Here is a 24,449-nt window from a genome sequence, read left to right on the forward strand (position 1 = left end):
TAACAATTTATCTTTCATTAAAATCGTCATAAAAGATACACACACCTGATAAATACTAAATACCATCTAGGATATAAAGGGTTTCTCCAAAAAAATGCTAATTCATTCATCATTTAGTTGTTTGAATTAAATCAACCATGCGGGCGTGTAGTTTTTTGATTCTCTGCGTTGCGGCTGTTTCAGGTACTTATTACATCATTAACTAAAATTTTAATAATATATTAACGTTTTACTTTAGGCTTGTTTCCAAAATTATTTGAGCCATATACTATATTGGCAACGTTTGAAAAGTTTTAGTCAATAATCGATATGAAAAGCTACTTTTTTTGTTAGTGTGTTTCATTGCCGTTTGTGAGTTTATGACACTGTTAGCAACAGTACTTTCACTTATTTATAGCAAAAACACTGCAAACGATTCTAATTTCTTTTTGTCGAGCTATTTCTGTACAATAAAATCATATATCCGGATCGGCTAGAGGTTTTATTCAAGGATTACAATCTATACTAATATTTTAAAGCTGAAAAGTTTGTTTGTTTGTTTGTTTATTTAAACGCGCTAATCTCAGGAACTATTGGTCCGAATTGAAAAATTCTTTTAGTGTTAGATAGCTCATTTATTGAGGAAGGCCATAGGCTATATATCATCACGCTACTACAAATAAGAGCAGAGTAGCAATAAAAAATGTTACAAAAACGGGGAAAATTTTGACCCATTCTCTCTTAAGTGACGCAAGCGAAGTTGCGCGGGTCAGCTATACTATATAATTGTGACAAAGTGGCGCAGTATTTTTAACGTTCATGCTTTTTGACCTTCAAATTTTGTTCAAATATTTTCAAGCCACAAGTGACAGTATCAGGATCGCCGGAGGGACATTCACTACAATCGATAACTACCCTTCCATGGTGTCAATCTCCAACGCTAGAAATTTGGTAACATGGGAACAAGTTTGCGGTGGATCTATTCTCAATAACCGAGCTATATTGACTGCTGCTCACTGTACAGGGTAAGTAAAGGTTTTTCTTCAAAATTTTACATTTAAATAATTAATTGTCAATGGAAAGGAACTAGTGTACGTCACTTTAGTACATTGCTGCTTCAATATAACGTAGGTATTAGTCACCATAATTTGAAGAAAATAACAATGTATAGTGTCTCAAATCATTGTTTTTCTGACAAAAATTGCCGCTTACACTTGCACAAGTTTGAATTTGCTTTTGTAGCTCACTTATCTCCAATCTTTGGGTTACAATATCTGGGGGCACGGAAGTGCCCCCGCAAGTCGAGCAAAAAAAAAAGCGGCACGGCCGTAACATCCTTTTCTCGAAGCAATTCGGCCTATTTTTGACACCCCTATAATTTCGTTGTGGATAAAACAAGAAGCCTGGATTTTCAGCAACTAATCAGTCATTGTATAAACACGGTATATTTAAAATTTCAGTCAATTTGAACCAGTAGTTTAAGAATGACAACTTGTTAAAATTTTGAATTTTGTCACTCACTGATTCACTGACTCACTGACTCACCGATCATCAAAAGTCTAAGGTACTTCTAGCAGACTTAGAAGCTTAAAATTTAGAATACAAATAGGGTTTAGTGTTTTAATCATAGGAAAAATTAAATATTTTCTAATTTCAGTCCAGTTTTCTAAATACACCAACTGCAACAATAACTTTGTAATCCCATATAAATGTATAAGATTACAAGGTTACATTTGCAGTTAATTAATGATTATTACTGTAGAAAATAAAATAAATAGGTGTAAATAGGTACCTACTATATGAGGCATAACGGGAGGGGGTATAGGGTGGATAAGGGTGTTTAGCCCATGAAACTGAACAACATTCCCATAGGAAAATATGTTGAATTATGAAAAAATAACGTCTTTCCATACAAATCGGACTTATGTTCGCTCTACAAAAGAAGTGAGATGCCATCAAAAACATTCTGTAAAAACCTCAAGTCTCGCCGTAAAAAGTTGTGAGATCTATATAATACCAAGTCGATTAATCTATTTAGTCTCTACTTAAAGGACCTTCTGTCTTAAGTTATTACGTATGTTATTATCATGCCAATTTTAAAAAAAATACCTTTAAAACAAATAGATCGACTTGGTCATCGCAAGAAAACACAAATTCGCTATTAACATTTCAGGAGCATTAACTTCTCGTCGTGCTGTGTAGTGTGATACATACTAATAATCAAATCATGCGATGGCCAGGTCGGTCTATTTGTTTTAAAGGTATTTTTTTTTAAATTGGCATGATAATAACATACGTAATAACTTAAGACAGAAGGTCCTTTAAGTAGAGACTAAATAGATTAATCGACTTGGTATTATATAGATCTCACAACTTTTTACGGCGAGACTTGAGGTTTTTACAGAATGTTTTTGATGCCATTTTTAATTTATTTATAGAAGCACAGTAAATTAATTGACAAGATAAAAATGGCTCAATGTCTTTTTAAGCTTGGGACACCTACTTAGTAAAAGGCGATTAAAAAAAGGAATAATAAAAGTATACTGTTTTGGTTACAGGTCCTTTGCTCTTGAAAGTCAGCGTGTACGCGTAGGTTCCTCTTTCGCTCAAAGTGGTGGAACTGTGTATGGTGTCGGCAGGGTTATAATTCACGAGCTTTATGGAACCTCCAGGATGGAACATGACATCGCCATCTTACACCTGAACGGTTTTATAACCTATAGTAACGTGGTTCAACGAGGTCGGTTTGCCGGTGCCACTTATAACGTCCCCGCTAATGATCCGGTGTGGGCTGCTGGCTGGGGAATATTCCGTGTAAGTATACACCAAAGTTTTATTAAACTCTCAGTATTTCCATCTAAACTCATTTGAAACTTTATTTAATATCATTTGGGTATAAACGTGGACATACATATTTAACCTTAATTTGCTACATTCTTAAAGCATTGCTTGAAGTACAATTACAGGCCGTGATCTGTAGCGTGATTCTCTAAAACCATTACTATCGAGTGTTATAGTTTGGAATTTAGAAGATAAAGTAAAGAATTCCCTTAAACGGCCGCTGAAAATCTGATCAGCGCCTCTGATAGGTGTCGTAGGAAATATTTTGGCAGTACATTCTAAATGTCAAAATTTCGATACTCGACAGTACCGACTGTACAGAATCGCGCTCCATTCTCTACTACTATCGACTACTGACAACCGACCTGTCATCGAGAAATTTTGTATGAAAATCTGATCAGCGCCTCTGACGGGTGTCGTAGCAAACATTTTGACAGAACATTCTAAACGTCAAAATTTCGATAGCTAGCCGGTTGTCGGTAGTCAATAGTGATAAAGAATCGAGGTACTGATACTATTGACTAATTCTACAAAGAAATTTCAAACTTCAAATAATAAAACATTTTATTCCACAGCCCGACAGAGCCACCTCTGAGCAGCTACGTCACACTCAGCTATATCGTTTAGACCATGAAGAGTGTAAGAATCGTCATTCACTTGGCTTGGTCACAGACGACATGATCTGCTTGTTACCGCGTGAGGCAGGTTTTGGACAATGCTCTGCTGACTCCGGTAGTCCCTCTTTCCACAACGGCGTCACTGTCGGTGTACTGTCTTTCGGTTCTTTTGGTGGATGTGGTAGCGCATTCCATCCTACAGTCAGTATTAGCGTCTCCCGATATATTGGTTGGATTCAGAACAACGCGTAATTGTAAAACGAACAAAATAAAAATCTTGAAAATGTGTATTGTGTTTTTTATCATATTAAATCGGGGAAAAAGTCTTTTCGCATTATAGTATGTATAAACTTGTAAAAAAATCTTTTCTCTGCACAAAAAAGCTCGATATTTGGGTACCTCACGAGCTCACTGAAAGAAACCTAATGAAATGTGTACTTATTTGTGATTCTTGAAGCCAAAGACATTTTATTACAAGTTCATGCATACTTTAATGCGAAAAGACTTTTTCCCCAAGCTAATATTAAAACCCCGGACTATATGATTTCGAAAGGATAACTTCAAGCCGCCACAAACCTGCTGTTTTTATCTAGGATCTTTATCAGTCGTTAATGTGGTCGCGACTGCCGCTCCAGCATATGCCTTAAAATCCACGAACGAAACTGCACTAATTTTACCTAACACTAACTAATCATCTCCAATGGAATAAAGGCCAATTATGATGATGAATCAAAATAATTATCAGTGATAACAATCGTTGTGAATATTCATTTGATTTTCAACAGAACTAAGTCAGTGAGAAACATTTTACACCGATAGGAGGATTACTAAGGAAATAGAAAACAATCCTCTTATTATATCGGCTGAAAACTGATAACATTAATACATATCTGAGTTAATCGTGCGCATTCAGTTTATATGACTTTTTTTTCAGACATAGTAACGTCGTTCATTATATTTTATCATTTGATTTAAGTGAATAATGCGTGCTATTAATTTTTTGGTGGTCTGCGTTGCTGCTGTCACAGGTATTTAAAAACAGTAAAATCCTTAGCTTGTATTTCTTATTTGTGCTTTCAAATATACTTCTACTGAGGTGGTATCGTAAATGTGTAGTTTTTAGACGATCTTTATTAAGTAACTTTTCACACATATGCACATTAGACCTTAGTTTCAAAAAATCCATTTAAGCTACCCTTTAGATTTTCAATATAAGATTTTCGCAGGAATTTCTTCCTAACGCAGGCATTCTCCTTTAGAGCAAGATTTAGACGTTATCGACATGAAGAGTATGTTGTCCAAGCCGGTTTTGGCTACGGCGGCCAGCTTCATTAAAACCAGCCAACTGTGCAGGACTTTGTTTATAGTAGCCAAGTGTGTGCACAATACACAGGTACACTCTCTAATCCTTTCCTCTCATAGCCTGGTGGAACGGCTAAACCGTCACGACCAAAGAATGAAGAGTAACCACGATGTTAAATAGCATTTTGTACAAAATAGTTTTGTATGATTTTCAGCCGCAAGTGACACTGCCAGAGTCGCCGGAGCAGTGACAACCATCGATAGATATCCTTCGATAGTATCTATAATATCCTCTGGAGATTTATTTCATGATTGGCATCAAACATGCGTCGGATCTATTCTCAATAACAGAGCTATACTCACTGCCGCTCAATGCATTTTGTAAGTGGAAACTACTTTTTTTGTATTGATACTAAACCATTTTTCCTACTTATAGCAAAGTCGCTTCCCGCGTCTATCCTTATGAAAGTATGCTTAAATCTTTAAAACTTAACAACGGATTTTGATGCAGTTCTTAGTTAGGGTGATTCAAGAGCAAGGGATTTTTCGTAAAATAGCTGTTTAAGCTGTGCAAAACTGGGGTGAGCCGCTAGTAATTTAATAAATATGAAGGTAATTTGCTCTGTCTGTCACGTCAAATTGCTGGTATGTTTCAGTATCGGGGGCGACTATCGATATCTGTTATCGGTAACTAAGTAATTATTTATTATGTAAATCAGCGCGCCTAGTGTATTTTGCTCGAATTATTTTATTCAAGTATTTTTGTTGCTAGTCAACATTTCCAATTGTAAAAAACCGCGCTAGTGATTTGATAATTCGATACATTTGAATATGTCCCAGAATAAATATATTGTTCACAGCTCTAAGCTAAGGAGCAAAGTATTTTTGTTTGTCTGTTCTAAAATAAAAAAAAAAAACGTTTATCGTTCTTCTCTTCTTACTTCAATTTTTTTGTTAACAGCTGCTCTACTACGTATTATTTGCTTAATAGACGAAAGATTTTTTAATACAATACTCTGTTCATTTCAGAAATAATCCCCTGGTAACTCAGCGGGTCCGCGTCGGCTCATCATTCGCTCTTAATGGTGGAACCTTACATACTATCTCACAAGTTATCATCCATCCAAATTGGGGTAGTTTTATGATTGATAGTGATATAGCTGTCCTGCACCTTCGCAATTTTATCCAGTACAACGATTTTGTTCAACCTGGACGGTTCGCTGGTCCGAATTACAATGTTGCTGTTAATGAGCCGGTGTGGGCTGCTGGATGGGGAGTATATCATGTTCGTATTAGTTACTTTGTTATTAAACGATTGTCAACGTGAGATAATAATATGTATATGGTTCGACAACTTACTAGAGAGCCTTGGCTTGTAAAGTCTGGTCTAACGCCCTCGGCCAGATTCAATGACTACCTATCACAAAATTGACCAACAATAGTACACAGTCGTAAATACTGTGTGACACAAAATTTGCTCCATAAAATTACTATAGCCAGTTGCGCCCACCGGTCGGTAAACGATCTGTGGGTTAAGCAACCCTTGGCGCGATCAATCCATAGATGGGTGACCGCATAGTGGTATTAGAGCTGGACGTCTCCGTGCTTCGGAGGGCACGTAAAAAGTCGGCCCCGGTAGTTGTCTAATAAGATAACAGTCGTTAAGCCATGTCAAAGGTCTTTCGGGCGGCTTGAACAACTTTGACACTAGGTTGACCACTAACCATACGACAAACAACAAACAAGCTAATTAAGGTCTTTTTCAACAGCACATCGACTCCGATTCAGAACAACTACGGCACACGCAGCTTTCGGTTGCCGATCAAGAGGTGTGTAGAAACCGTTATGGAGTTTTAGTCACCGATGGGATGATCTGCACTCGTCCACGTGAAGAAAGCGCTGGTCTTTGTGGTGGAGACGCCGGCAGTCCTATCTTCCACCACGGTGTTGTTGTCGGTGTTCTTTCCTACAATGGCCCGGTCACGTGTGGTAGTGACTTGTATCCTTCAGTCAACATTGGTGTACCTCGATATATTACGTGGATATCTGCTAATGCGTAATACTTTTGGATGTCAAATAAATGGGTTTTGATAAATTTGTGTTGCATTTTTTTATTTTTGGATGATTTGAACGTATTTGTTTTATTGTGTTAACCGCAGAAAATAATGCTGGTTTTTTAGTTTATTAAACATTATAAATATTTTTTCTAAAACAAAATGGGCTACAAAATTACAAACTATTTAATCCTACATATATGTTTAGTTTTTTTAATAGCCATGTATATAATATATTATTTATTACAAACATTTTAAAAGTACTACTTGTTTTAATTACCCCACTGCCAGACAAGAACACAATATTTGAACAATAAGATAAAATAATTACTCATATTGCTATTCTATATCGTCATTAAGTAGATAAGATTCGATAAAAATAATATTGTGTAGTAATCAGGCAAGAAACGGGCGATAAACAGATTTTTGGGTAAAAGGATATTATTATCTCGTGTTTGTAAAATAAATGAACTAGCTTTACCTGTCGCTTTACTTGAAGGATTATGACCCTTTACGGAACATATTTCATGGTTTCTTTTGCTAGAATTAAATACGGATGCGCAAAGTTTGTTAAATCAATATTTGTGACATCATCATTGGATATAATGGCACACAATTTAGAACCGATTCATAAGATCTAGGTGTAATGAAATTAATAACTTGCAGATTTTTACAGGGGTGCTAAAAAAGTGTTAAAGTAATAATTACGTTTCGAGTTATTGAAAATTTAAACATTTTAACTTATGTATTGAAAAGCTTACTTTAGAGTACTGTTGGATTCTGTAAGCAACGATTCTTTTAATCTAGATACTTACCGATAAAAAAATGTATTATTTTTCCATATAATATCCTTTTTCTATAATGCATTTTTATTTTACACTCTTAAGTCTATTTAACTGCAAAAATACGTAATCTTGAAATTCGGGATACTCAGAACTGCACAATCCCATTTAATACCACTCGTAAATCAGTATAATTTTAACAGAATCATGACGTGATTATAAAAGGGATTTAAGATTACTAGCGTTACTCATCGGCACATTTTAATATCAGTTGACTGATACCTATTCGTAATTATTGAAAATAATGTTATCTTGGAAAAACCCAAATACTGTTTTTATTGTTCGTTATTAGGCCAGCATTTCCGGATAATATTTTTTTACCGATTCATTGTTCATACTAAATATTACAAATACATACATGTCATACATACCTACATAAATAATATCACGCCTTTTTCAAGGTAGATACCAAAGAACGCCACTTGGTACGATTTTTACAAACTATCTTTGCCTCACTCACATCCGTACATCTTGTCAAAAATGAGCGTCGGTTACGAGTTCTACGCACCTGAGCTTTTTTTCAAGACATAGTTGAAGTGATCTGTGGATGTATTTCGAGGGCGCCCCTCCCAATGTTTCCATCTACATCCGCGGAGTAAATTTTATTCATCAATCTACACCCATGCATTCTTTCTACATGACCAAACCATCTGAGCATCCCTTTTTCAGTCCTTGTCCCTACGTTTTCTTTCAAACCACAACGATCTCTTATTATGCTATTCCTTAATATTATAAATATGAATATATTAAAATATGAAATGAAATCAATTTGTTGCTGTCTTTATAAAACTGTTTGAAAATCTTAGACAAATAATTTAATATGGGAAAACTAGCCTAGCCTTTGCCCACATCTAGGCGTGAACAGTTTCTCCGGGGTAATAAGTATCCTGTTAGTTAATACAAGTATTAAACTATCCGTGCACTAAATTAAAATTTAAACTTATTTAAATAACCTCCTCTTGATGCCCTAGCTGATACCCGGCTACGACGGTCGGTAGAACTGGCCAACGGTGCAGGACTTCTTTATAGTGTCCAAGTGTGTGCGCAATACATAGTATACTCTCTATTCCTTAAATCTTATAGTCCGGTAGGATGGATAACCGACGGTTTTACCTTAACTTCCTAAATCTGGGCCGTCTCCGTAGAATTTTTTACAGAAAATTTCAGAAAATATTTTTTGTAAAGACCCAGGATTCGAAACACATTCACTACTGACCGCGCCACAGAAGCAGTTTATGCAACTATAATATTTAATTTTTTCTATCATTTTTTTATCAGGAGAAAAAGAAAGAAAGAAAAGAAAAAAAAATTACAACATGTTTTTGCACCATGGTACAACAAAAAAAAACAAATTTAAAAGCACGAACAAGGAAAAGTGTGTGTAGATGCACTTCGCAGCTGCACAAAAATACAAGAATAAGTAAAGCCTAGGTATAATATTACTGTACTAATCAGGTAATTCTACGTACGTAACAGGCTGCAGATCATGCAAAGTTTAGTGACAGATTAGATATGTCTTGAAAAATAAAATAAAATTCCACCTAATCTCAATTGAAATAACAACAGAGGACCAGATTATATATCTGCCTCCTTATACAGTAGCAAATAGTATCGAAAATCCTATTTACGTTTGTGTAAACGTAATTATCGTTATCATAATCAATTAATAACCATTCTTTTATAAACTAGGACTCAGAGATACGAGGTTCCGTATCAATAAAGAATCACTGAATGCATTTTTTTTATAATTGTCAGGACATTTCTCAATACTAAATAAATTATTGAATTGCAAAACACTAATTATACTCATTCATTAATGGACTCTCCCACAGGCTATATGGTTTTTTGTAGTTTTCGACTTCTTAAGAATATGATAATTTCAGGATTTCATAAATTGTAAGACAATGCGTGCGAACGGTATTGCTATAAATCTAAGTATTGGTTTTAAATAGATGAAACTATGGTATTATATTATGGTTTTATATATTGGCCTTCTTCTAAATGACATAAATCTAATAAATACTAAATCATACTAATATTGTAAAGCTGAAGAGTTTGTTTGTTTGTTTGTTTGTTTGAACGCGCAAATTTCAGGAACTACTGGTCCGATAAAAAAAATCGTTCAGTGTTAGATAGCCCATTTATCGAGGAAGGTTCTAGGTTATATATCCGCATGCTAGGACCAATAGGGGCAGAGCACCAGTAAAAAATGTTACAAAAACGGAGATAATTGTGACCCATTCTCTCTTAAGTGACGCAAGCGAAGTTGCGCGAGTCAGCTCGCAAATAATATAACGTAACCCATTAAAAGCTTAGGAAAAACCCTGTCAATTAATTAAAATGGGGACCTCGCTAATTACCCTTAATACATCAACATACAATTAATCTGTAATAATGTTAGGATTAGATAAGATTATTCGTTACGATTCTCTTCGCTATAAATACTGTTAAATCATCTACTGGGACGTACTTCTTGCTGCAAAGAGTAAGATGCGTGCGTTTATTGTACTGGCTTTGTGCGCGGCGGCAGTTTCAGCTGCCCCACCGACTTTCGACCACCGTATCATCGGTGGTTCGGTCACCACCATCAACAACTACCCAAGCATCGTGCCTCTGCTCTTTGCTTCAAACTGGGTCAACTTCATCCAAGACTGTGGTGGTTCCATCTTGAACCAGAGATCCATCCTCACCGCTGCCCACTGCTTCCAGTAAGTTATTATTAAATCTTCTTGTATTTTAATGACCTTATGTTTAGGTCGTTTCTGTAATATATATACCTATAACCATAATATATAACCTTTTTTTTATCCTATAACAGTTTGTTTTTCCGACCAAGTTGGTAGATGCGTACAAAAGTGTTGCAACTTAACTCCGTGGTATATGAAAAATCCTATTGCTTTTATATAACGGAGTCATTACCAGACTTTATCTTGCCACCAAGAATATTTCAAGAGAATTTGATAAAATTCAACGGCAGTTAACTTAAAACTAGAAGAATTAGACATACGGGCCATGGCTTCCCATAGTTAACATACTATACTTTATCGCTTACCACAACGAACAAAGAACAGTCAATTAACTTAAACATTTATTATTTACAGCGACGCTAAGAACAACCCCGCAAGATGGCGTATTCGTGCCGGCTCCTCTAACGCCCACAGCGGAGGTTCAGTACACAACGTGAACCAAATCATCATTCACCCCAGCTACAACCGCCCCACTATTGACAATGACATCGCCATTTTGCGCCTTGCCTCCAATCTTGTCATGAGCAACACTGTCCGTGCGGCAAGCATTGCCGGCGCCAACTACAACCTTGCTGACAACCAGGTCGTATGGGCTGCAGGATGGGGAATGACTGTAAGTACTATATAAAAAGCATAATTAAAATTTGTAAAAAATTGGTAAGTATGACAGTAGTTATTTCTTCCCTGACACTTATTTTTGTTGTTTTGAAGAATTGCTCTTATGTCGCGAGGTCTTTTAGAAACGTACAAACAATGTACAACCAGACCCGAAACAACTATTTGTACATTGCACAAATAATTATTCCGAGCGGGAAACAAACCCCCGACCTATCGACGCACTCGTAGTGGCTTGGTGACATTAACCACTGCGCCACGGAGGCCGTCACTACTTAAATATTATGATAATTGTAGTTTTTAATATGAGAACATTTTCTTGAAACAGGAATTCGGCGGACCTTCTGAGCAGCTTCGTCATGTCCAAGTCTGGACTGTCAACCAGGCTGTCTGCCGCCAGCGTTATGGTGCATCTGCTATCACTGACAACATGTTGTGCTCCGGCTGGCTCGACGTCGGTGGTCGCGACCAGTGCCAGGGTGACTCCGGCGGTCCTCTCTACCACAACGGCATTGTTGTCGGTGTCTGCTCATGGGGCAGAGGTTGTGCTCAAGCCTTCTTCCCTGGTGTCAATGCCCGCGTCTCTCGTTTCACTTCTTGGATCCAGTCTAACGCTTAAATTCTTGTAATAATAAAATAATTATATAAGAGTATGAAAACAGTTTTACTTTATTGGCCTTTATCGTACTAATTTATTTAAGTAATTAACATAGCATTTAATATTTTGTGCTTAATTGATGAGGATAACAAGATTTACTACTTGTCCGCCACGGCGTCACCGAAATGAAAAATAATTCTACTTTAAACTTTAACAGGCTTTGCACTATAACTGCCTTCTTCGGGAATTATTCCTGTGGTGCAACTTTTAATAACAGCTGTACTGTCGAGTTTTGGGAGTTTGACACTTAGGATGTACTGCGAAAATAGTTCCTACGACGCCCGTTAGAGGCACTGGTCAGATTTTCATACAAAATATCTCGATGACAACCCGGTTGTCGGTAGTCGATAGTTATAGTATACTTGTTATTTTTTATCTGAACTCCCTTTATTATGTTAAATTTGTCAAAGAAACGAATGTCACACAGGCACAACGTAAATCTTATTGAGCTTGTAAATGAGCTCGATAAATAGTACTTGTACCAAGCTAAATAGCTTATAAAAAAATAGGAGTTTCAAAAATTCAGCTTTAACATTTTAAAAGCCGTGATTGCTTGAAGCGTGGGCGTTGTACTAGTGCTACGTAATAGTAAAATAAATATTCCTAAATGGTGTTTACGATAATGATTCAGGCCAAAGATGTATGATCGAAACATTAGCGACTAATTAGCAACTGATGACGATGATATCGTTTTTTGATCGCTTTCGATAAGATATTTTTCTTGGAAATCAATTTTAAACGTAGACTACTCCAGACAGTTTACTATTTCTATAACGGTAGCTCGATTTTCTACCACTATCGACAACCGACAACCGGCTAGCTATTGAGAAATTTTGTATGATGTATTGTATGACTTTGACTTTGATTAGCGCCGCTAGCGGGCGTCGCAGTAACTGTTTTGACAGTACATTTTAAATGTTATAACACCAAATAATGTCCGTCAATGGGTCAACGATATGAAAAATAACGGGATATAAGATGCAGAACTGATGGCATAAAATTAATTTACGTTCTCCGAAGTTCTCGAGAAAACATAAATGCCATCAAAAACATTCTGTAAAAACCTCAAGTCTCGCCGTAAAAAGTTGTGAGATCTATATAATACCAAGTCGATTAATCTATTTAGTCTCTACTTAAAGGACCTTCTGTCTTAAGTTATTACGTATGTTATTATCATGCCAATTTAAAAAAAAAATACCTCTAAAACAAATAGACCGACCTGGCCATCGCATGATTTGATTATTAGTATGTATCACACTACACAGCACGACGAGAAGTTAATGCTCCTGAAATGTTAATGGCGAATTTGTGTTTTCTTGCGATGACCAAGTCGATCTATTTGTTTTAAAGGTATTTTTTTTTTAAATTGGCATGATAATAACATACGTAATAACTTAAGACAGAAGGTCCTTTAAGTAGAGACTAAATAGATTAATCGACTTGGTATTATATAGATCTCACAACTTTTTACGGCGAGACTTGAGGTTTTTACAGAATGTTTTTGATGGCATCTCACTTCTTTTTGTAGAGCGAATAGAGCAAACATAAGTCCAATTTGTATGGAAAGCCGTATTTTTTCATAATTCAACATATTTTCCTATGGGAATGTTGTTCAGTTTCATGGGCTAAACACCCTTACCCACCCTATACCCCCTCCCGTTATGCCTCATATAGTAGATACATATTTACACCTAGGTATTTATTTTATTTTCTACAGAAATAATAATTTAATTCATTAACTGCAAATGTAACCTTGTAATCTTATACATTTATATGGGATTACAAAGTTATTGTTGCAGTTAGTGTATTTAGAAAACTTGACTGAAATTAGAAAATATTGAATTTTTCCCATGATTAAGACACTAAACCCTATTTGTATTCTAAATTTTAAGCTTCTAAGTCTGCTAGAAGTACCTTAGACTTTTGATGATCGGTGAGTCAGTGAGTCAGTGAATCAGTGAGTGACAAAATTCAAAATTTTAACAAGTTGTCATTCTTAAACTACTGGTTCAAATTGACTGAAATTTTAAATATACCGTGTTTATACAATAACTGATTAGTTGCTGAAAATCCAGGCTTCTTGTTTTATCCACAACGAAATTATAGGGGTGTCAAAAATAGCCCGAATTGCTTCGAGAAAAGGATGTTACGGCCGTGCCGCTTTTTTTTTGCTCGACTTGCGGGGGCACTTCCGTGCCCCCAGATACATTAATGTTTTACGCCAATTGAAGGATTTTCTACGAAAAATTACCACAGACAATGGTTACGTCCATCTACTTTTGCTAATAAGGCAAATATAATATACCTAGCGCGATTCTGTACAATCGGAACCATCGAGTTTTGAGAGTTTGACATTTCGAATGTGCTACCAAAATAGTTCCTACGACGCCCGCCGTTGTTGCTGGTCGATAGTAGTAGAGAATCGAGCTATAACGTAAATCTTTACAGTCGTTACTGACGAGTATCGAGAGTTTGACATTTAAAATTTACAGTTGAAATAGTTATTACGGAACCTGAGAGGCGCAAAACAGAGTAGTTTCGGTATTTTTTCTCGTGTAAATCTTTCGACAGCTAGCTGGTTGTCGGTAGTCGATAGTAGTAGAGAATTAAGCGACTGTAATTCCGTTTCCTACGTAATTAATACAAAAGTATTTGCTTTTCAGCTTGCTAAGATATAAATATAGGCGTTTTTGTAATTATTGTATTTTCATAATGATGATAAGTTTCTTAGTCTATGAAAAAAGTTACAGAAGTTCAATTAAAATGTAATGACATGTTTCTTCATTTAATTGTTTTAATTGGCAATATTTATTCTTAATCATAAATCCGACTTCAAAAGAAGTTAGTAGTAAAATATTTTGAGTCCTCGCTTTCATGATTAATATATATTTTGCTAGTTTAAGAATCTTGTGAGAGGGCTTCGTCATCCTGACATGCAAATAGATTGCAAATTTAACTACTTATACAAACCGACCGCTCCTAAGTATATTGAGTCAACTAACATTGGACTAATTTTACAGGAGAGCGATTTTAAGGCAAATCGTTAATATTATTGTGAAATCAAACTTATTGAAAACGTTGTATATGTTTTTTTAATAAAGAATGGAAGCACTTTTTATGGTATAAAATGGTTTTCCTATATTTTGTGTCTAAATGCCATTTTTTGTAGTTAGCTGGGTATACGCTGTCCGGACTCAGTTGGTAAATGGTTTAACTACCAGTTACCTTCATATACATTGTACATCGATATCCATGGTTTCCAGCAAAATATTACGTAACATGATTGTATTTTTATTAAATTTATATTAGTATTGAGCGCTCAAGGTATTTTTGCTGTGCTTAAATATACAATGATGAAATTACATCAGTTGACCCGGTATACTAGGAAAGGACTCTTATGTTGTTAGCATTTAGAAATTCAACGTATACTGGACTGACATTATCTGTATAACGAGATACTCACTTTATATCGAATATTAGATTAACAGTACATAGTAAACATAGAATGACTAAAATCAGCTATGATAATAATTTGAATTATACTAATAAAAACCAGTGAAAATTACTTAGAACGTTAGAAAATGTCAGTTTGAAGATAATTGACAGCTCATAGCCTGTCCTAGATAAAATAAGATTAAGGAGTGCAGTCATAAATAAAAAGACAACTATTTAAATGAATCACAATATTATATTTCTCGCTATAATTAAGTAGGAACATGCTTTCATCAGCTAGCCTCAATTAACGATGTTAGTTGGATTTGTATACAGTGTACGATATTAATTGATGTAGTAGTTGATTTAGTATACGTGATATTATCTCAGTAATTATTATTATTTTGCTAGTTTTTTTTTCACGAGCATAAAGATCTTGCTTTTCTATGTGCAAAAATGCAATAAAACTAAAATACCTAAATTTGTTAGTTGACTCAATATACTTAGGAGCAGTCGAAACATAATCATTATTTCCTACATTAGTGACGCATAGTATGAATGATAGCATAGTTATTTCTACTATAGCACCTTTAGAAATAACATACGCACTTGCAGTTAACAAAACAGTATGTTTTCAGTGACGCAAAGAGTGTTGGTCAAGACTATGTATATCAACTGAACTCTGTAGGTACTGTGATCGTAAACTGAACCAAATTTTAAAGATCATTTAATTCTGAGGATAAGATTAGATTATTTTTTAAGATTTTGTTTGGTATAAATACTGATTGAGACTGACTGAGAGTATCAGAGTTCTTTCTGAGAAGAGCAAGATGCGTGCGTTGGTTGTGTTGGCTTTGTTCGTGGTAGCAGTTTCGGCTGCTCCAAAGACCTTTGACAATAGAATAATTGGTGGTTCTGTGACTACTATTAACAACTACCCAAGCATCGTTCCTCTGCTCTTCTCTTCTAACTGGGTGAATTTCATCCAAGATTGTGGTGCTACCATTCTCAACCAGAGATCTCTTCTCACTGCTGCTCATTGTTTCCAGAAATCATCTACTGTCGTACATCGTGCCTCTGCTCTTTGCTTCAAACTGGGTCAACTTCATCCAAGACTGTGGTGGTTCCATCTTGAACCAGAGATCCATCCTCACCGCTGCCCACTGCTTCCAGTAAGTTATTATTAAATATTAAATCTTCTTATATTTTAATTACATTATTTTTAGGACGTTCCTGTAATATTATAATCTTTTATTATCCTATAACATTTTGTTTTCCCGACCAAGTTGGTACATGCGTACAAAAATGTTGCAACTTAACTCCGTGGTATATGAAAAATCCTATTGCCTTTATATAACGGAGTCATTACCAGACTTTATCTTGCCATCAAGAATATTTCAAGAGCATTTGATAAAATTCAACGGCAGTTAACTTAAAACTACAAGAATTAGACATACGGGCCATGGCTTCCCATAGTTAACATACTATACTTTATCGCTTACCACAACGAACAAAGAACAGTCAATTAACTTAAACATTTATTATTTACAGCGACGCTAAGAACAACCCCGCAAGATGGCGTATTCGTGCCGGCTCCTCTAACGCCCACAGCGGAGGTTCAGTACACAACGTGAACCAAATCATCATTCACCCCAGCTACAACCGTCCCACTATTGACAATGACATCGCCATTTTGCGCCTTGCCTCCAATCTTGTCATGAGCAACACTGTCCGTGCGGCAAGCATTGCCGGCGCCAACTACAACCTTGCTGACAACCAGGTCGTATGGGCTGCCGGATGGGGAATGACTGTAAGTACTATATAAAAAGCATAATTAAATTTTTTTAAAAATTGGTAAGTATGACAGAAGTTATTTCCTCCCTGACACTTATTTTTGTTGTTTTGAAGAATTGCTCTTATGTCGCGAGGTTTTTTACAAACGTACAAACAATGTACAACCTGACCCGAAACAACTATTTGTACATTGCACAAATATTTATTCCGAGCGGGAAACAAACCCACGACCTATCGACGCACTCGTAGTGGCTTGGTGTCATTAACCACTGCGCCACGGAGGCCGTCACTACTTAATTATTATGATAATTGTAGTTTTTAATATGAGAACATTTTCTTGAAACAGGAATTCGGCGGACCTTCTGAGCAGCTTCGTCATGTCCAAGTCTGGACTGTCAACCAGGCTGTCTGCCGCCAGCGTTATGGTGCATCTGCTATCACTGACAACATGCTGTGCTCCGGCTGGCTCGACGTCGGTGGTCGCGACCAGTGCCAGGGTGACTCCGGCGGTCCTCTCTACCACAACGGCATTGTTGTCGGTGTCTGTTCATGGGGCAGAGGTTGTGCTCAAGCCTTCTTCCCTGGTGTCAATGCCCGCGTCTCTCGTTTCACTTCTTGGATCCAGTCTAACGCTTAAATTCTTGTAATCATAAAATAATTATATAAGAGTATGAAAACAGTTTTACTTGATTGGCCTTTATCGTACTAATTTATTTAAGTAATTAACATAGCATATAATATTTTGTGCTTAATTGATGAGGATAACAAGATTTACTACTTGTCCGCCACGGCGTCACCGAAATGAAAAATAGTTCTACTTTAAACTTTAACAGGCTATGCACTATAACTGCCTTCTTCGGGAATTATTCCTGTGGTGCAATTTTTAATAACCTGTACTGTCGAGTTTTGGGAGTTTGACACTTAGGATGTACTGCCAAAATAGTTCCTACGACGCCCGTTAGAGGCACTGGTCAGATTTTCGTATAAAATATCTCGATGACAACCCGGTTGTCGGTAGTCGATAGTTATAGTATACTTGTTATTTTTTATCTGAACTCCCTTTATTATGTTAAATTTGTCAAAGAAACGAATGTCACACAGCCACAACGTAAATCTTATTAAGCTTGTAAATGAGGTCGATAAATAGTACTTGTACCAAGCTAAATAGCTTCAAAAAAATAGGAGTTTCAAAAATTCAGCTTTAACATTTTAAAAGCCGTGATTGCTTGAAGCGTGGGCGTTATACTAGTGCTACGTAATAGTAAAATAAATATTCTTAAATGGTGTTTACGATAATGATTTAGGCCAAAGATGTATGATCGAAACATTGGCGACTAATTAGCAACTGATGACGACGATATTGTTTTATAAATCGCTTTAGATAAGATATTTTTCTTGGAAATCAATATTAAACGTAGACTAGACAGACAGTTTACTATTTCTATAACGGTAGCTCGATTCTCTACCACTATCAACAACCGACAACCGGTTAGCTATAGAGAAATTTTGTATGATGTATTGCATGACTTTGACTTTGATTAGCGCCGCTAGCGGGCGTCGCAGAAACTGTTTCGACAGTACATATTAAATGTTAAATTCCCACTGGCTCGATGGCTCTAATCGTAAACAATAGTGCTACAGAAATGGAAATGTTGCTTGTACTGTTAGGGTAGGTTAATAAAAAAAAAAGTTTTATTATCTTAAAATATTTCTCGTTTGTTATAACACCAAATAATGTACGTCAATGGGTCAACGATACGAAAAATAACGGGATATAAGACGCAGAACTGATGGCATAAAATTAATTTACGTTCTCCGAAGTTCTCGAGAAAACATAAATACATTAATGTTTTACGCCGATTGAAGGATTTTCTATGAAAAATTACCACAGACAATGGTTACGTCCATCTACTTTTGCTAATAAGGCATACCTAGCGCGATTCTGTACAATCGGAACCATCGAGATTCGAGTTTGTCGCCGTTGTCGCTAGTCGATAGATAGTATTAGAGAATCGAGCTATAACGCAATTCTTTACAGTCGTTACTGACGAGTATCGAGAGTTTAACATTTAAAATTTACTGTAAATCGTTCTTAAGCCCTTCTCCCATTACGATACACCCGCGCGACTCTAGTCTCGGAGACTAGTCGCCACGAAGTATCTCACATACATTTGTATGGAGACTACCAGTATCGTAATGTGAGAGTCTCCATACAAATGTATGTGAGATACTTCGTGGCGACTAGTCTCCGAGACTAGAGTCGCGCGGGCGTATCGTAATGGGAGAAGGGCTTTACGGAACCTGTAGTTCGATTCTCTACTACTATCGACTACCGACAACCGACTTGTCATCGAGAAATTTTGTACGAAAATCAGGTCAGCGCCTCTGACGGGCGCCGTACGAAATATTTTGACAGTACATTCTAAATGTCAAAAATTTGATAGCTAGCCGGTTGTTGGTAGTCGATAGTGGTAGAGAATCGAGGTACTGGTAGAGGCGCGAAACAAATAAATGTCGTTATGTTTTTCGTGTAAATCTTTCGATAGCTAGCCGGTTGTCGGTTAGTCGATAGTAGTAGAGAATTAAGCGACTGTAATTACGTTTCCTACGTAATTAATACAAAAGTATTTGCTTTTCAGCTTGCTAAGATATAAATATAGGCGTTTAAATAATTATTGTATTTTTATAATGATGATAAGTTTCTTAGTCTATGAAAAAAGTTACAGAAGTTCAATTAAAATGTAATGACATTTTTCTTCATTTAATTGTTTTAATTGGCAATATTTATTCTTAATTATAAAACCGACTTCTAAAGAAGTTAGTAGTAAATCATTTTGAGTCCTCGCTTTCATGATTAATATATATTTTGCTAGTTTAAGAATCTTGTGAGAGGGCTTCGTCATCCTGACATGCAAATAGATTGCAAATTTAACTACTTATACAAACGTAATCATTATTACCTACATCTGTGACGCATAGTATGAATAACAGCATAGTTATTTCTACTATAGCACCTTTAGAAATAACATACGCACTTGCAGTTAACAAAACAGTATGTTTTCAGTGACGCAAAGAGTGTTGGTCAAGACTATATCAACTGAACTCTGTACTGTGATCGTAAACTGAACCAAATTTTAACGATCATTTAATTCTGAGGATAAGATTAGATTATTTTTTAAGAATATTTGGTATAAATACTGATTATGATACAGATGTATCAGAGTTCTTTCTGAGAAGAGCAAGATGCGTGCGTTGGTTGCGTTGGCTTTGTTCGTGGCAGCAGTTTCGGCTGCTCCAAAGACCTTTGACAATAGAATAATTGGTGGTTCTGTAACTACTATTAACAACTACCCAAGCATCGTTCCCCTGCTCTTCTCTTCTAACTGGGTGAATTTTATCCAAGATTGTGGTGCTACCATTCTCAACCAGAGATCTCTTCTCACTGCTGCTCATTGTTTCCAGTAAGTTCTAGTTAAGATCGATAACAGTTTGTTTGTTTGTTTGTCGTATGGTTAGTGGTCAACCTAGCGTCAAAGTTGTTCAAGCCGAGGCCTTTGACATGGCTTAACGACTGCTATCTTAGAAGACAACTGCCGGGACCGACCCATTGATCGTTACGCGACAAAATTGTTAGTATCTACCTTTTGCTTTTGGTATTGCGTTTGAGACTATGGTTCTTGTCTTGACTTTGAGATATAATTTATCACACCGCCATTATTTTATCTTAATTGATTCTACAGTTTAGTTTGCGATAAGGTTTCTTTAATATTTATCATTTAAGCTCTTTTAATAATAGCAACTCTTATTTATCGCAATTGGATAAAAAAAATATTATGAATATTACCTAACTGTAATATTGAGGCGCTAATAGCCAATAGCGCTCACCGGTCGGTAAACGATCTGTGGGTTAAGCAACCCTTGGCGCGGTCACTCAATAGATGGGTGACCGCAGAATGGTATTAGGTTAGGCGTCTCCGTGCTTCGTAGAGCACGTTATAAGTCGGTCCCGGTGGTTATCTGCTAAGATAACAGTCGTTAAGCCATGTCAAAGGCTTTCGGGCGGCTTGAACAACTTTGACAGTAAGTTGACCACTAACCATACGATAAGAAGAAGAAGACTATAATATTGGTTATATTTCAGTGACGCTAAGAACGACATCAGAAGATGGATGTTCCGTGTCGGCTCATCTTTCGCCCACAGTGGAGGTGTCCAACATTACATCAGCCAGATCATCATTCACCCCAGCTACAACCGCCCCACTATCGACAACGATGTCGCTGTATTGCGTTCGTCTAACAACATTAACTACATAAACAACGCAGTCCAGCCGGCAAGCATTGCTGGTTCTAACTACAATCTTGGTGACAACCAAGTTGTTTGGGCTGCTGGTTGGGGTGTCACTGTAAGTTGAACAATCAGTATTTAGGAATCTCACCACTAGTTTATTCTACTTTTTAAGATCTATTGAAAATGATTGTTAAAGCCTAGATTCAATATTATTGTTACCCGTTACAGTAGAAAATGAAACATATATTAACGATATTTTGGCTACAGTAAGCCGACTTATAAAAAGTGGTAATTGTGTTATAAAGGATGTCTCTCCAAAAACCCAACAAAGGGCTCATCAGAATCAAATTTTGAATTTTATATTATTCAAGCCGATAATAATATTTATTTTATTTGACAGGAATTCGGCTGGCCATCCGAGCAGCTTCGTCACGTCCAAGTTTGGACTATCAACCAGGGTGTCTGTCGCCAGCGTTATGGTCAGGCCGCTATCACCGACAACATGTTGTGCTCCGGCTGGCTCGACGTTGGTGGTCGTGACCAGTGCCAGGGTGACTCCGGCGGTCCTCTCTACCACAACGGCATTGTCGTCGGCGTCACCTCCTGGGGCAGTGGTTGTGGAAACGCTTTCTTCCCTGGAGTCAACGCTCGTGTTTCCCGTTTCACTTCTTGGATTCAGTCAAATGCTTAATCTGACGTTAATGGAATAAAGTACAGATAAGAATACAAAATATGATGTAACTAAATCTACCTAATATTAATTAAGTTTATTGGCAATATTATATAATAATTGCAAAATTGTTTTCATTTTATTTCAACTGGCTGATTCTCCTGGTTCAAGAGATGATTTTTGAAGTAGCCTATTTTCGATACCATATCTACAATGATCTGTATCCTATCAACAAAATTAATTTTGGCAAATGTGAAATAGATAAAGAAAAATACAAATAAACTTCGTAGCCTTATTATTGGTATAGATTCCGAAAAACTTATACTATCTACCTAAGACAAAACCAAATCACTTTAGCTTTTTATCGGTGGGATCAAATCATAAAGAAATAAATAGATACCAGTAGTCACACCAGGTGTGTGCTAATTGGTTCTTTGTAAAGATAAAATTAAGGGGCCATTTGTACTAGCGTTTGGTGCGTTTTCTCGACGCCCGAATGACGTTTGTTTGAATCATTTGACGCTAACGCCACCTTTTCTAATTTAATTTTTATAGATCGTCTGACAGTTTTGGATTATTTTTATAGATCGTGCTCGTGGCTAAGTTAATAACAAGCGAACGGATCGAACTCTGAGGTTAAGCCACGCATGCCGAGGTTGTTCTGTTGATGTGTGACCATCTCATACATATCGAGTTCCTTCGTGTTTCGGAAGGCACGTTAAATTGTGGGTCCCGGCTGTCAATTTCGAAGATCTTTGACAGTCGTTAACTGTAGTCAGAAGCTTGTAAGTCTGACAACCAGTCTTACCTACGGGTATCGTGCTATAACCCAAGTAACTGGGTGGTGGAGGTCAGACCCGTGTGAGTCGCTTCATGTAAAACACTGGTACTCAGCTGCATCCGGTGAGACTGTTAGCCGACTCAAACATCTTTTGGCTAAGAAAGGCTAAGCCATAATTAAAAAAAACAGTTTTATTTGCCAATTTTATTTTTCTTATATGAGATCAAACAGTTACAGCGATACATTTGTGTGTAAATTACATAATTGATGAAGTAACAGTGTTATTATTCTGCTTTTCTATTATGTTCCACTTCGCTGGATCTATGAGTAGCCTGGAAACATCACACATTGAATGCAGAGAAACAACAGCGCAACGCCACGCACGTGTCATGTTGTCGCGACTTTACGCTACTCAATCGTTAAACAAACGCCAACGCTGAATAAACTTCTAGTGTTAAAGGGCCTTTGGATTTAGCCATTATCAAAGAACTGTCCTTATCTAAGATAATGTAACAAATAACTTATTTGGGGTTTTCCATTTTTTTTTAGTATTACAAAGTCCATCTGCACCGTTTAATCTACTTTAATAACTTAATCAATCACATTTTATGATATCTTTATAACGTTTTATTATCTTCGATATCTGAATGGATTTAATTGGTCACTTTGTTCGGTTTGTGTTGTTTTTTTTAAATATTACCAGTTGTAACTGCCTTTATGGTTAGAGCAGTGGCAAATGCTCATGCTCTCATATTTTAAATAGGATATATTTGATTTCCGCTAGGGAAACGGCGAAGCCATAATATTTTACTGTTATGTAGAGTTAGGCCGTGTAAATTCAGAATCTTGGCTCTACATGAGATCTGATATTTTTTTCACAGGGCAAACCTTATGTGGACTTCTTGGCAACATTTTACATGATTACATGTTTTTGGTGGGATATAATAAATTACGACGACGGCGGTTCGAACCCGAGGCAACACACCGATGACTTTTCGAAGTTATGTGTGTATAAGAAATAATTGTCACTTAGGAAATAACTATCCAACGGTGAAGGAAAACATCGTGATGAAACCTTGTATGTCTAAAATTTGTTTAATACATTTATTGAGGGCATCAAAAGTCCCCAACCCGCACTTGGCCGGCGTGTTGGACTCAAGGCCTAACCTCTCCCTAGTTTCGGAAGAGACCCTTGCCCAGTACAGTACAGTACCCTTGGACAGTAATGGGTTACAAAAAAAAACAAATAAGATTACATTTTGGTCCAACTCAAAATTTGAAAAGAGACCTACCTCGATGCCTGTCACGTGCACTAGGTACCTATGCGTCATAAAAGCAGCCTTAATGTAGGTCAATTTTAGGGAGCATTTTAGCCCTTCCTCTCGTATGGGAAGAGACCCTTACCCTTACCCTGCAGTGAGAAAGTAATGAGTAAAAAAAAGGAATAACAAAAATGTTCCGTGAGACTGTGGCAGTGCTATAAAAAGTTTATCAGTTCTTAATAAGTTTTTTGTAATAAATGCAATTACCACATGGTAAAAGTACTTTAGATAACATAAAATGCTTTTAATCCTACAGATCCCCCGGGTCCAATCGCTATAAATATCTATATTATTACTCACTTACTGATGTAATGCTAAGAAAATGTGTTGCGGAGCGAGATTTACATAAGACGCTTTAGAACTAAATGTTTAACGATTAAATAAAGTTTAAGAAAAACGCAGAGAAAAAGAGAATAACGACCCGAAATGGATGAAAACAGAGATTATAGTTAATAAATTATTTTTTCTAGTGTTGAGTTAGGGTCTACCCCGGAATGAGCGAAGTCT

The 24,449-nt window shown here is 36.5% G+C and overlaps 5 protein-coding genes across 5 annotated transcripts; all 5 read left to right on the forward strand.

Annotated features, from left to right (window-relative positions):
* The first annotated feature begins 72 nt into the window (after window positions 1-72).
* On the forward strand, window positions 73-3,725 carry LOC142976503 (trypsin, alkaline B-like). Its single transcript, XM_076119912.1, has 4 exons — window positions 73-183; window positions 839-1,004; window positions 2,538-2,793; window positions 3,396-3,725. The coding sequence occupies exons 1-4, from the start codon at window positions 138-140 to the stop codon at window positions 3,687-3,689; spliced, it is 762 nt and encodes a 253-aa protein (XP_075976027.1). The 5' UTR covers window positions 73-137; the 3' UTR covers window positions 3,690-3,725.
* A 515-nt stretch (window positions 3,726-4,240) lies between these two features.
* LOC142976510 (trypsin, alkaline C-like) lies at window positions 4,241-6,836 on the forward strand. The gene is made up of 4 exons (XM_076119924.1): window positions 4,241-4,465; window positions 4,955-5,120; window positions 5,769-6,024; window positions 6,509-6,836. Exons 1-4 carry the CDS (start codon window positions 4,420-4,422, stop codon window positions 6,797-6,799), a joined length of 759 nt encoding a protein of 252 aa, XP_075976039.1. The 5' UTR covers window positions 4,241-4,419; the 3' UTR covers window positions 6,800-6,836.
* A 3,255-nt stretch (window positions 6,837-10,091) lies between these two features.
* LOC142976493 (trypsin, alkaline A-like) lies at window positions 10,092-11,656 on the forward strand. The gene is made up of 3 exons (XM_076119899.1): window positions 10,092-10,343; window positions 10,737-10,995; window positions 11,326-11,656. The coding sequence occupies exons 1-3, from the start codon at window positions 10,126-10,128 to the stop codon at window positions 11,614-11,616; spliced, it is 768 nt and encodes a 255-aa protein (XP_075976014.1). The 5' UTR covers window positions 10,092-10,125; the 3' UTR covers window positions 11,617-11,656.
* A 4,261-nt stretch (window positions 11,657-15,917) lies between these two features.
* On the forward strand, window positions 15,918-17,537 carry LOC142975131 (trypsin, alkaline C-like). The gene is made up of 4 exons (XM_076117864.1): window positions 15,918-16,004; window positions 16,078-16,259; window positions 16,639-16,897; window positions 17,228-17,537. Exons 1-4 carry the CDS (start codon window positions 15,918-15,920, stop codon window positions 17,516-17,518), a joined length of 819 nt encoding a protein of 272 aa, XP_075973979.1. The 3' UTR covers window positions 17,519-17,537.
* A 2,586-nt stretch (window positions 17,538-20,123) lies between these two features.
* LOC142976303 (trypsin, alkaline C-like) lies at window positions 20,124-22,318 on the forward strand. The gene is made up of 3 exons (XM_076119593.1): window positions 20,124-20,342; window positions 21,023-21,284; window positions 21,570-22,318. The coding sequence occupies exons 1-3, from the start codon at window positions 20,125-20,127 to the stop codon at window positions 21,858-21,860; spliced, it is 771 nt and encodes a 256-aa protein (XP_075975708.1). The 5' UTR covers window position 20,124; the 3' UTR covers window positions 21,861-22,318.
* Window positions 22,319-24,449: the final 2,131 nt, after the last annotated feature.

The sequence above is a fragment of the Anticarsia gemmatalis genome, chromosome 1 (genome assembly GCF_050436995.1).
Source record: "Anticarsia gemmatalis isolate Benzon Research Colony breed Stoneville strain chromosome 1, ilAntGemm2 primary, whole genome shotgun sequence".
In the NCBI taxonomy this organism is placed as follows: domain Eukaryota; kingdom Metazoa; phylum Arthropoda; class Insecta; order Lepidoptera; family Erebidae; genus Anticarsia; species Anticarsia gemmatalis.